A 13,792-nucleotide genomic window follows, 5' to 3' on the forward strand; every position below is an offset into this window, starting at 1 on the left:
GCGGCTGGTGCCCCTGCTGTCACTGCTCGGGCTGCTGTCCACTGCGCAACACAAGATAATGAACCAGAGAGACTATCAACTCCATCAAATCTGCCCTCAAAGTTTTTAGTGTTGGAGAGAAAACTGAGCTGAAGTCTGATATTTCGTATGAGTCATGACCATTAAGGGATGATTTCTATTCTAATTTCAATAGGGTGTGTAATGAGAGAGAAACATTTCAGATGAAATTGGATTGCTTTTCCAATTTTCTGACACTTTAATAATGCCGTCTAGGATTGTTAAACAGTGAACGTGCTTTGGTCCAGAATGGTTATGAGATTTCATCGTGGCTTTGCTGCTGAGCTCAACAAACGGCATCAGCTTTTGTCTTGTGAATCAAAGGCCGAGCGTCTTCTTTCATGAGTTGTGTTTTTGATCACTGGCGGTCCCTCCGACACCTCAGACATGAAGAGAGCTCCTGTCCTCTGCCCTCTGGGGTCCTCCCGCTGTAATTGGGACGCAACTCTGCACTCTGGGGTCTTACCAGTTTATACTTGTGCTTTTAAAACTTTATAAAACTTTATTTTTTATTTTTTTTTGTATGCACTCGACAGCTGAAGTGGCATCAAACTGTGTCAGATGTTTTGTATTTGTAGTAGTGATAGCAATTTCTTTTTTATTATTTTTTTTTATAGCGAACCAGGGTTAACTTTCAATTTTAGCTTAACATTGGTGCTTGGGGCCAATTGGTGATGGTGGTAGTGGCTGTGAGTTTTTTGTAGTTACATTCTGTTATCTATAATAGAAAACACAATCTCAATGGCCGCCATGTTTATTTCCCATACCGACTTTGAAGCTAAGCAGGGACGGGCCTGGTTAGGACTGGGATGGGAGACTGTTTGGGAACACCAGGAAGACTGGCGACGGTACTGACCGCTAACCTGCAGACGCTCCGCACAGGTACAGTTACATCCTCCAAAAGACATGACATCTGTCTTTGTTTAAGTCTCTCCTGCAGTGACCGAGGCTTTGGTTCATTATGGATCCAGTGCTGCTTAATGTCAGAGGCGCAGACACATGCGTAAGATCCAATCCTGGCCGTATTCCGTCTCCAAAGTTTTGTCTCCGAAAAACAGTACACGCAAAACATTGCCCAAAACCTGTTCAAACACGAGCCTCTAATCACACGCGCTGCTCCGACTGATTTATCCTCCGTGTGAGTAAAAGCGAAAATGAAACTACCACTTCACGAGCGCATGGCCTGCACTGCGTAGTTTTTTTTTTTTTTTTTTTTTTTACTTTGCTGCTGTACCATTTGTTTTCTATTCTGCTTTCACGTATTGTGAGCCCAGAGGTACATTTCATTCTAAAGCAGCTTTGAAAGCATTGCCAATTTTATTGTACAGTTATAAATACTCTCTAACAACGATCATTAGGCTATTTCATTTCAAAACCAACTTATTATTTGTTTGATTGTACACTACCGTGATGCACCAAACCACGGGTCCTGCACCGTGAACCAAACCGTTAGTGCTGAACCCCTAATATTTATCCATAATTATTCCACTGTCTCTTGAATTCTATTCCCTGAGTTTATCGAACATATTTTGGATGTAGTTTATAAGAAAGGAGTGCGGGTGCATCAAGCACTCCAATTGCAGATTGTTTGAAATTATTTTTAGCATTCATTATTTTACACATTTGTAGTGGCCATAGTTTTTGAAATGGGTTGGGAACCACTGGTCTACAGCTGAACTGTGTGACGGGTTGGACATTTCTTTGTAATCACTCATAATCTCAGAATATCAAATGTGGAGACTAGCGAGGCCCGGCCGAAGGCCGGGTCTCAGCTAGTGTGTATATAAGTGTAAGTAAATATGAACAGGACTTCCACATGAAATATTTAAAGAACTTTTGCATGCACGGATGATAGTCGTGACCCATTGGTCATTGTTCCACCACTCACTTTTGGATCTCGAACCACTAAATCAGACCCTTCATTGGAAAATCAAATGTAATAACAGGGTGGCGCTGTAGCTGGTCCTCAAGAAGTGATTTTGTTGCGTTGGTTCTGTCATTTTTGCTTTTGCCCCCCTAACCTGTCGAGTGTGAGGGCACCTGGGATTCAAAGGGGTCCCTTGTCTGGTGAGAGGGTCAGGTCATAAGCACATAATAAATGCGTATTATGAGAATATTAAATTAACATTACATATGGCTGAGAAAGGGCTACAGGTGCAGATAAAACACTCCAATATCTGAATTTGTTGTAGGTATGTACGAGCATACATTTAGGTTTGGCCCGACTCCAACTCACATAAGGAAAAAGGTTTGTATGAGCCCCCAGTCGTCCGTGTTTTATTTTTGCTGAAGATTTTAAATGAGTTCTCTGGACTAGGTTGAGTCCTCGAAACCCTTCTGAGGAAAGGCAATCGTTTGCATGTTTTGACACTCCCTGCCCTTTCCCCCTCAGTCCAAAGTCACATCTTGGTTAAATTGGTGTCTTTGAATTTCTGCTGGAAGTAATAATGTAGGAGGACATCTTTTAGTTTTTTTTTTTCTCGATTGCCTTCAGTGAAAGAATGCACTTTTCCTAACCCTTTAGAGAGTCAGGTACAGCCTAGTTGAGATACAGTAAAGTCCTGAGACAAAATCACAGTGACGAGGCATGTCTTTCTGCCGTTGGCTTTCTCGCCTACACTGTTTACCCAAGATTTGCAAACTTAAAATTTTGCTACAAGTCAACTGTGCAAAGTGTAAAACCTCACGAGAACTCTTGCCCTGGTTAAAAGAGAACCACTATTTAGCTTGCAATGTGGCAAATCTTATTTCAGAAATGGCTTTGGCAACATTTGAGGGTAGATGCCATGTGTAATTAGTAATGACTGCCAAACTGTGTAAAGGAAGGAATATGATTGTGCTTGATCTTGTATGCTTTCCAGTTGTGTCGTAGCAAACGCCTCCTGTGCAACCAACTGTTTCCTAACAAGCGTTAAATGGATTTTCTACCAGAGTTCGGCAGCTCATTTAAAGCCCCTGCTGCCGGTGCTAATTATCTATCAATAATAACAGGTGCCTGGTGAGTCTGGCCAATGTGTTTATTAATTCTCTCATTTTCCTTACACTCGCGCAGCCTCAGTCCAGCTAAACACAGGGTACGAGAGATGCGTCCCATGGTGTCATAACAAAAGTAAACACAGCATTGGGAAGACTGCTGGGAAAACTGCAAAGGGTGGTTTGAAGCAAAAGCTGTTGAATCAAGAAAAGGAAAAGAAAAAAAAAACATGCTACAATCAATGGCCGCTGGCTGCTCTGCTTTGTGACGATAACACTCTGGGCCACCATTGGTCTGTCATTGCTGTAGTACCTCCATATAGCCGCTAGTCTCCCATTGGAAAGCATTGCACTTTAGACACGTTAAAAACAACTTTGGAACTCTCTACAGCTAGATATTCCCCCTGTGATAACGCTGTGTTGGTTACAATGACATTTTTTATAGAAATCTTATATACTTATCAGGGCTGGACTTTGATTGACAGGCCGTTAGCATCAGAGCTAATGGTGTGGGCGTGGCTACGACTGAACTTCGCCCATATGCCCTTTTTAGGAACATGCTCCGTCACAGCAGGATAGGAGGAGTCTGTAAATCTGCCATGATTTCCCCCTTTAACGTAGTCATTGTGGCAAACGGGGAAAAGTGATTAATGATGATCTATTAATAATGTCTATGGCTACAATGCAACATCAAGGTGTTGTTTCCTAACCGAAATAGGGCAGTTTGTCCTGTGCATTTGACAAATATCGAAGGCTGCCAACAGAGGAGCTGAGAACCAGTCTTTCATTTTGCTAGCTTTACATTCAGGAGTACTTAGCTGGAGGTTTATTGGGCATGTTCTAAATTGCCCTATCTTGCAATGCCTGTAATTCCCAAGTGGACTCAGTCAGAAGTGGAGATAATTAACTTGAAAATGAGATTCCATAGATCAGAGAGTTGGTCCACAGTTGCAGAAGCTCAGGACTAAAAGAAACCAGAAGGAAACCATTTCAGACACCGGGAGAGTCTGGCAAATCCAGCTCCTGTTATGTGAACCACTGTGTCTTTTTTTTTTTTATCCAGCTGAAAAGGCAAAGGCACACAGCAGTTTTTTCAGAACTCTCTACTAAGTAGCACTAGTTGATCATATTGGGAGAGATGAAGCCAAAAAATCAGTATGAATTCTCACTTTGAGAAAAGCCCAAAAAATATGACCAAAAAGTTAATTGTTCATAGTCTTTACACTTTGTCCATAGAATGTTGAATGTTTGAAAAAGTCAAAAAAAGCCATTTAATTATCTTCATTCTGGTCAGGATGTTGTGTACCAAATCAAATGAAGCGGATCTGAAAGTTTTTTTTTTGAGTCCTTGAACCAAACGTGTTGTTGAAGTTGGAATTAAATAAAATGTAACTGGCATTGGGCTGAGGTCAGCTTTTACTGAAAATAACATAAGGCCAACATTTATGCTCAATTATATGCCTGTATCACAAAATGATCAGGCCAAAAAATGGGCTTGATCAACTCCACTTATGGCTCCTATTCTGTTTTTTTGTATTACGTGCTGAGAACAGACACATTTCTCATCCTCACGTTGCGATATTGTTTCCATAATCATCAAACGCATTTGTGCCAAACGGCTTTTGAAGTTGATCCGTTTCATAGCGGACAGCACATCAGGGAGCTTTGGGTGCAGAGACGTGTTCAAGGAAAACGTCAGCAAACTTCTGGCATCTGCCTCGCGCAACCGCCATTCCCTTCTAAAAATGTCTTGTTCAATGCGCCGCTGTTTATTTTGCAACCAAAAGCAAACAAATTCCATCCGATTTTGTTTGGAATGAAAGTACTGACCATCTGTCCCGGTTGCACAGTGGCTTTAGTGATGAGCTAAATGAGCGGAGAGACCTTCACTGGATGCAGTCGTTTTCATTTTGTACAGAAGCCAGGGACGACGACGCGTTCACGATCAACCATGGTCATACACGGAGAAAGAACAGTCATTGACATTTCTTTTTGAATGAAACCTCAAAACTAGACTGCATAGAAGAACACTGATGTTAAATCATTTCGTCCCTCCATAACATCTATAGTCATGTAAAAATAAAAGCACATTGTTGAATTGAAAGGTGGACAAAAAAAGGGTTGGATTTTTATGAATGACGCAGCAAAAAAATACAAACCAATTAGGCAACACATTATGAAAACTGTCAGGAATTGATTGATCTTTCCATGATGCCATTAATTTATACAGCTGCACAGCCTATATTGGGAGACAAGTGAACATTTATCTAAAGCCAATGTTTTAGAAGCCAAAAAGAAAAGTTTCACAGGGTGTGTTTAGGACATCGAGCTGTAGAGCATCTGGGGGTGTTTCTTGTTCCGTCTGTGTGGACAGTATCAATATGGCCCGGAGAAGCAACCAAGGAGTAGTTTCTGATTTCTTTTAGTGCATCTAATTTGTTACATAAGGTTTAGAATTGCCCTTATTTTCTACACTATTTGTTACATAGATGCCACCCTCCGTTGGCAACAACAGAGCAGCTATAAGCCGTGATTGCGTTGATCACAGAGGCAGAGGCAGGATTGGTGCACTAACAGGCTTGTGCGGGGACTTAGCCGTACAAAGCGGCTCATGACAGCTGCAGGCAGAGTGTGTTGTTGGCCGCACAATAGAGGACCCTCGAGCGGTGCAGAGAGTGCGATGTGTCAAAGGAGAAGGGCTGCAGGCTCAAAGCACTTCTGTGTGATGCATACCTGCAAGAAACACACACAGAGGGGGATTGGATATGGGAAGAGATCAAATTCTAGAATAATGAAGAAGTAGGATAACAGAAGATTATAAGATTGATTTATTTCATCATTGTGCCAAAACACGACTTTAAATACTGTTAAATCAAGAGAAACGCAAAGCTCAAATCGAATTAAATTAGGAAAATGATGAGTACCATGCATTTTTGTTTGATGTTTTGTGTGTGTGTGTGTGTAAGTCTCAGTCAGAAGGAAGATCTCAGTGATGTAATATATTGTAGCTTCTATATTGCGATGACAAAACGTTACATTGCTAAACAATTCTACTTAAAAAGCCTCAATAAGCATGTTGGTAGATGTATAATTGAATGTGAAATGTATAGTAAATGGTGGTTGGGTTTAGGGACGCACCTATACAATGCTGGTATCGGATATTGGAGCCAATACTGGAAAAAATAAGATATTTGGTATCGGCTTCAAATATCCGATTCTGAACTGATACTAGTTTTGGTTCTCAATGCCTTAAAACACAACTTTTACCACCTAAATCTAAGTGAATATGGGCATGATATTGTATATCATTGTAAAGGTAAGAACTTGGAGAATTCAATCACCGAGTTAGTTTAACATTCTCAAATGTATTTTTGATCGCCGGAAAATTCTGCAGTTAGCAATAGCATGCTAAAGCTAGCAGGAGCATGCTAATAATAAAATAAATAAAAACTCATCAAGGCTGGGTCAGAAACTAATGATAGAAATACCTTAAGTAGCCAAATATAATAAACATATCTGTAATGATGAGATCACTTAAAGAGGGGGTATTATGCTTTTTTTCAATCACATAGCACCAGTCTATAGCACACTACAATGATGACGAAGCCTTCTGTTGGTCTGTAAATGCAGTAAATTAGAATAACTGCCTTGTTTAAAATTGCTCTCTCAAAAGGGCTGTAGTGAATGTCTTGAAATAAGCCTCTGTGTCTTTAAGAACCTCTGACCCTTTCTGACACGCCCCCTCCAGGCTGGCTGATACCATAGAAATGCGCTAGCCTTGCCCTAGCCTAGCGTCACTCGACTCTTCAAATATATGGACTGCATGAATTACATAAAACAATATCACAACACTCTGGATAACTAGGAAATGAGGCCCTATGTCAAAAATCCTGAAATATCACTTTAATATAGCACCTGCAGTTACACGTATGACCTGACGTGGCAGTAGTGAGCATAAAAATGACCAACTTGCATCTAGTCCTTTTAATGTAGCCTAAACCCTGTCATATACCCAGGATATTTGGTGTAGAAAAGTCATTCTTAAATGTTTATCCAAGAGTTTATCAATAGATATAGAGATAACTGATCTGTAACATGACAATAAAATACGACTTTATTGATCTTACAATGGAGAAGTCAATTAAATTTTTCACTTGGAGAATACCACTTTTAAGAAAGTCTCTTGGTATCTGTAAATCGAATACTCAATCCAGTATCGGTGTCGGAAGCAACAAAGCTGTATCGGTGCATCTCTAGTTGGGTCAGACCAGTGTCAATGCTGCAATGTGATGGAGTGATTCTTTTTTCTTTCTTGATTTCATCTTACCCCATTGATGCTGAACATTTTAGATCTTTTTCTCCGGAAACCAGTCAGCACTTTTCAAACTTGACAAAATTGCTGACCACCGCTTTGTAATGCACCCTGTGGATTCTGGCACGAAGACTTTTTTTTTTGGAGGCAGTTCCCTGAAGTCCAAGAAGAGTAAGGCTTGCCATTTATCAAGCAGACAAGCATAGCCCTAAAATTAGTTTGTATGGCTGGTATATGGACAGGAAATGCCATAGGGAGGTTTTGCCTTAATGGCACTTTGCTATGTTCTGGCTTTAATCTATCGGTTTACAGAGCTCACCACTGCACCACCAAGAAGTCTCCTGGTTCAATAGTTTGCTTATACTGTGCCACTCTCTCATTAGGGCTCCCAGGAAAGAAATTCAGAAATGTCACTGACTTTCCTGTTTAAATAAAAGATAAAGTTTGTTTCTGCTTGTACCACATTTAACTGTTAAATGCCCTTAAATGGATACTGGGCAATAGGCTGAAAAAAATTAATTCCTCAAGGGCTTTAAGAGACTGCATGCTCTTATTTTAACTTTAACAAACTTGAACAATTGACGAATTAAAACAACAAAACAACTCAATTGAATTGCATTTTCAGCCCAAACTTTCCATTTTCCCGGTTTCACACGAACACGCCCGCAGCCATTACCAGCAATTAGCTCAATATTGGCACAGCTATGAAGAGATTTTCCAGGCTTATTATTAATCGCTTTGTGTCTTACCCGCTGCTGCCGACAGACAAGGAAGAAAAGTGTCCCGTTTCTTCATAAATCTCGTTATGAAAGCCTGTTTTCAGTGCAAGTCGTGTTTGTGCAGACGAGATACGGTATTAGCCGCGTCCATTGTTGCGGGTGGTGGGGCTCAGCATGCCCTGTGTTGTTCCTGGGTATTATATATTATTCAATAGGCTCCTCGTGTGATGGCGGCGCCACTGATTTTGTTTGTGGAGCCGATGTTTTACTCAAACCTGGTTTGGTTCTGGTTGCTTTTTGTCTCGTCGTCTGATTTGACTTTTTGTCTCAGAAAAATTGGCTCACGGGGAAAGTTATTTGCAAATGTTGAGCTCGAATGTTTTATTCAGACACAAAATCTCTTGAAAAACACAGGTAAAAGAATTAGAGTGTGTGTGTACGCCAAATGAAATACAAGTTTCATTTCAAATTGAATTATGCAAAAACATGTGTCTTATGTTGTTAGAGATGCATTTATAATAACCTTGTATCACAAATTTGGTGTTTTCAGCTTGTTTCCAGATCCCACTGGATATTGCAGTATCGCAGACACTTTTTGGGAGAAATTGTGCTTGTGAGGATAGGTTCTTTTACTTTATATATTTTGTCTGTGCTCGTCTCGACTTCAGCTCTATATCTATATATTTTTGTATTTCCTGCTCCTTCCTCTAATAATGAGTATCTATTTTAATGCTTCTTGAATAACAAAAAATAACAATGTTCTGTCAGATTGCCTATGCTAAAAATGAAAAAAATAAACAAATCAGACTATTTCGCTCACCACTCTGTGCTCAAGAATCTACACCAGGGTTGCCAGACGTACGATAGCTAATTTTGACCCCTTTACGATGTACGATCAATAATTCAAAAAAGCCCTAAATGTATGATGATTTCAGAGCGCCAGATAAAGTCTGGTTAAATGCACTGTCCCCTCAGCAGCGTTTTGCTTTCGCTCTGATCTGGAGTCAGACTTGGCTTCTGTATTCACCTAGGTGTAATATCTGCTGCCAGAAAGAGAGGCTGTCCCTGGATCAGTTTTACAGTTCCACTACTGCATTTTCCTCCTGCCTTGGCTGCAGCCGTGGCATTTGTGTGGTCAGCATGACATAACCCCGTCTCACCTCTCGTGAGTTGGTAATTTGCCCCACTTCTTTATTACGGCTTAGCTAATTATTTTTCCTTATTCTAACGCCCCGTGTGAGTGTGTTCTCCAAAGTAAATCTGATAAAACCAAATCCAGCAAGCGACTGATCACTGCAACCCTTAACAAGCTCATCCAAACATCAGTGTCTGAAGAATGGAGGAGGATATAAGGGATTCCAAACCTAAAAAAGCTATGTTGTTGCGCTCAATAACTTTAGCAAACTTGTACAAGACGTCTACATCAGAAATGCTGCAGAAGTGAATGACTCCGACATGGAGGTGGAGTTCATCTCTGAAGTTGGGTGCCTATGTTATGTCATGCGTGTGCGTTATGTAATAAATGGGACGGTGCGTGCGCCTGTGTTGTAGTTAGGGGTGATGATGATGTGAGCCATATTTTGTGCAGGTGCTACAGTTGACATTCTTGTAGTTTACAGTAGTTTGTGCTGAACTACGATAGTTTTGGAAGCTTGGTACGATATATTGGTTTTGAGAATCTGGCAACCCTGGCCTACACTTTAACCACTTTCTACTCTGCTTGACTGCAGTCATTTCAACAGCTCTTCCCTTGATGAATGACACTCACTGTTTTTCTGTTGCAAATCTTGAGTTTAGACATTTAGTTGAAATTATGCCAAATGATGTTTACTCTACAATACAATGTGATCACCTCAGCTTTAAGCAGATATTTTCACTTCACCTCTGACTGATTTGTAGCCATTTGAAGACTGCACACATTCATCAATAATATGTCACAGCTCTTGCTAAACTCGGGTGTTCTGAATCCGCATACAGAAGATAAATGATTTGCTTTTTCCCCCCATAACTTATGTTAAAGAATAAAAGTTTGTCTCTAAGTTTTTGTTGCCCACCTGCCAACAGTCAAATCAATGCTTACAAAAAATGACCTTCTATGCAGTGCAAGTCGATACCTGAGCGAATTTTATGCACAAACTCGCTTCCATATTTCATGCATCTCGATATTGGAAAGATTCAATTTTTTTTCTTTTTTAGGCCAATACAATGTCTGCAAGTGTGTGAAGAATTGACTTTGTTGAACAGTTTCCCAGGGAACATTTACAAAGTTGTGTTAGCAAAGGGGCTACGATTACTGAATCAATATCAAGGGGTGCACCACAAAATCCTTTGCAAACAGCTATCTTTTCTAAATGGGGCTGTCTTGTGTGTAAAACTTGATTAAACATTAAATCCAATCTCAATAGCAATACTTAAACGTATCTAAATTATGCATTGTGAAGAAGAGAAAAAAAAAAAAGTTCTGATGTTGCGCGGCCCTAGTGTTGGCAATCTCCAAACCGACAGCAGGTCTGACCTTGCAGTCGCCCACTGAGACGATCACTACAGGAGGTTTTAGATCCACAGCGGCGTCCAGTCAGAGATTCAAGCGCTAAATGAAGGTTGAAACGTATGAGCAGCTTGATAGAGGATGTGGTCTGGACCCAAATCTTAAAATATTTAGGTTTTTTCTTTCTTCTAATATTGCAAGGTTTGATCAAAGTATAGGCAGTGATTGGGTTGTGTATGCCGGGGCAAGTGTTAGACTTTTAAAAGCCTTTTGAGACAGAAAGAACAAGAAACCTTCAATAACTTCTTACAAATGCAAATCACTGCAATGTTGGTATGCGACTCAAGGTAAAATAATAATCATGCATTCTGTAGACTTGAGTTTTAGGGCACTGAATCTTTATCAGGCATTTGTTGTGGATTAGAATATTAAACATTGATTTGTAGTGTGCCCGCTGATCAGGATCAAGTTACAACATTTTCTTCCTTGGATCTCTTGTTAGATACTGGGCACTGACAGGCTACAAGAGCTGCCATTTTGAGAATTATGACAGCAGACGAGAATCTCCAAACTGAGCCATGTTTAGTGATGATGGTGAAAACAAATTGTGTAATTATCTAGTTTTAAATGTATTGATGGAAACAACTATGGCATTTACAATCTAACACTAACAAACCCTCAGTTGAATTTGGATTTCTACATGGTTTTATGCTGCCTCGTAATTATGGGAAATGCCACTTGCCAAGTGGAAAATTGAACATGAACACCACCTCATCTCATATTCTCCACATATTTTTGATGCCAGAGTGCTTAAGAGGGAAGCTTCTACCTTTTAACACGACAGAGCAGTGATAGTGTTTTGTTATGCCTTTTTAGGTGATTGTATATGCTTCATAACAAAGTAGCAGTAGGTCAGCAGTTTATTAGTTTATTATTCTCAAGTGAATTGACTCTATAGTGTATTGTTTTTCAGGACTCCAAACAAATATTTTATGTTTGGGTGCCTGGGTGTGCCCAAGTATTTTCAATTAGGTGCACCAGGACATAGCTTAATCGCACCACATTGGAAAAATTTCACAAAAACTGCAAACAGGAGTCACTGCCAGTATTTATTAATAACTTTTGCTGGCTTAATTCATCTTCCATTGTCACACATGTTACATAAAAAATAGTGACATTTTGTTTTAACATCACACGGCTCTATTGGAGTTCATGCAGAATGTTTTAAAGAGCTGTTCAAAATGTGACTTTTTGAAAGGTGCAGAACTCAAGAATGAAGCATTGATTTGTATTTCACTCGATTTTTTTGTTTGTTTTCCCTTTGCTATGACACAAAAGCACTTGAACACAATGCACTTGTAATTTCCACTTCACAACTGGAAAATATCATCTTTAGCAGAGCCCATGAAGGCAGCATAACAGACCTATTGTAATATAACATTGATAGGAGCAAAGTACATTCTATGAAACCCATTTTAGCCCCTCCAGTAAAGTGTATTATTTTTAGCTGAGGAACATTGCAAAACTCAGCCCCTCTCTCTCCCTCGCGAATGCCGAAAACCTGGTTCGTGCCTTTATCTCCTCCAGGCTAGACTACTGTAGCACGCTCCTCAGCGGCATCCCTGGCAGGTGTTTACAAAAACTTCAGCTCTTTCAGAACCATGCTGCCTCGGTGCTGATGGGGGGTGTGGAAATACAACAGCATCACTCAGTCCTTCGTAGTCTGCATGATATAGTCTGCCTCTTAACCCCTCGATGCATCCATGGATCTGCACCTCTGTATCTCGGACATGACACCTCTGCAGCACTGACAGCCACTGTCTTCAGCCTTAAAACCATGGGGGACGGGGTTTGGCTCTAAGGCTCTGGACGGCCCTGAACAACTCAGGGCCACAGTCTGGATTGTTTTAAAACTTGGAAACTTTTTTTTTTTTTTTGTGTGTGTTATTAAAGGGACTCACTACTGCCGCCTCAGGTCTTACGCGTATCTGCAGGTTCTATATTGACGACACTTCAGACCCGAATTAACACCTTTTTGAGTGACAGTGCAGGATTTTAGAGGCAGTTGTGGTGAGTAGGTCTGAGCTCATTCTACACATTAGGACATGGCTGGAACATGTAGGGGGAGGAAAATACATAGCATTTTTAAACTCGGTACAGTCCCTTCATTTGGATATGTTTTTAATGTTTGCGTTTTATACTTCTCAAATTGTTCTGATTTTAAATGTTGCTCTGAGATTTATGTCCAAATGTAAGCTAATTGGAATTTACACATATCATATAAGTATCAAATCTTGATACAGGTCACCCTATTTTAGCTAATTGCATGCTAGCAAAAAGTGGTATCGCAAAAAAATGCAGTTTTAGTGCAGAACGGCTCAGCACAGTGGATTTTAAAAATGCAGAGGACTACTCTTCTATCCATTACACAATATAATCCAGCTACAGCTCAACGCAACAGAACAAGAAATTAACAAAGTAAAAAGGATTACTCAAAATGTAATGAATCAAGTGTAAAGGCATGTTTACAAACAAAAGTCCATTTCAAACTTTCTTGGTATCCGTGTCACCACTGTTGTTTTTTAAAGTTTACCTCTTTTTTTTCTTTCACAGGTTTGATTGACTACAACTTCCACTGTTTCAAACAAGCCATCCAAGAGGTGTTCGATGTGCGCCGCAGAGTGCAGGAGAACCGAAAGCTGTACTTTCAGAGGAGGTGGAGCGAACTCTCTGCTAAGAGCAACGAAGCGAGCGGCAGCAATCCCCGCTGACCCGTAATCAACTCACGGACAAGGACTCAGACCGGCCAATCCCAGTTCTGCAGGGAGGTTTCAGCCACGGTCTCTCGTTTGACTCAATTTTAAAAGGACTGAGGATTTGTGCCAGTGCTGCCCCAAAAACATGATAAAAGTACAGAAAAAGAGCCAAGGAAACTAATTAATTGTCTGCCTGATTTTGGCGACGCATTGTGCAGCCCTACCTTTCGGACAATCTGGAAATGTGGAAAATCCGCTTACCCCGGTACTCCCATATCACGTTTAGTTCACATTTTCTAGCAACAACAACATATGGAAACAGCAGTCTATCCATATGGTTGCTCAAAGTCAGCCAATTTAAATGAGACATTTGTTCCACCCACTCAGTTAATGCATCCACATGAAGAATGACGGCAGCCATTTTGGGACAGGCTATTTTGTTAAATTTGACGTAGCGATGTGTAGCCATGGATGTACCATAAAGCAT

The 13,792-nt window shown here is 40.4% G+C and overlaps 1 protein-coding gene across 1 annotated transcript in view; it reads left to right on the forward strand.

The window, feature by feature from the left end:
* The window catches only part of rragd (ras-related GTP binding D), a 53,753-nt gene extending 40,289 nt beyond the window's left edge, over nt 1-13,464 (forward strand). The window contains exon 7 of the mRNA XM_079573534.1: nt 13,163-13,464. Coding sequence (XP_079429660.1) covers nt 13,163-13,320 — 158 coding nt within the window. The 3' untranslated portion in view covers nt 13,321-13,464. The remainder of the gene's footprint in view (nt 1-13,162) is intronic.
* Nucleotides 13,465-13,792: the final 328 nt, after the last annotated feature.

This window comes from Gobius niger, assembly GCF_951799975.1.
Source record: "Gobius niger genome assembly, chromosome: 16".
Lineage (NCBI taxonomy): Eukaryota > Metazoa > Chordata > Actinopteri > Gobiiformes > Gobiidae > Gobius > Gobius niger.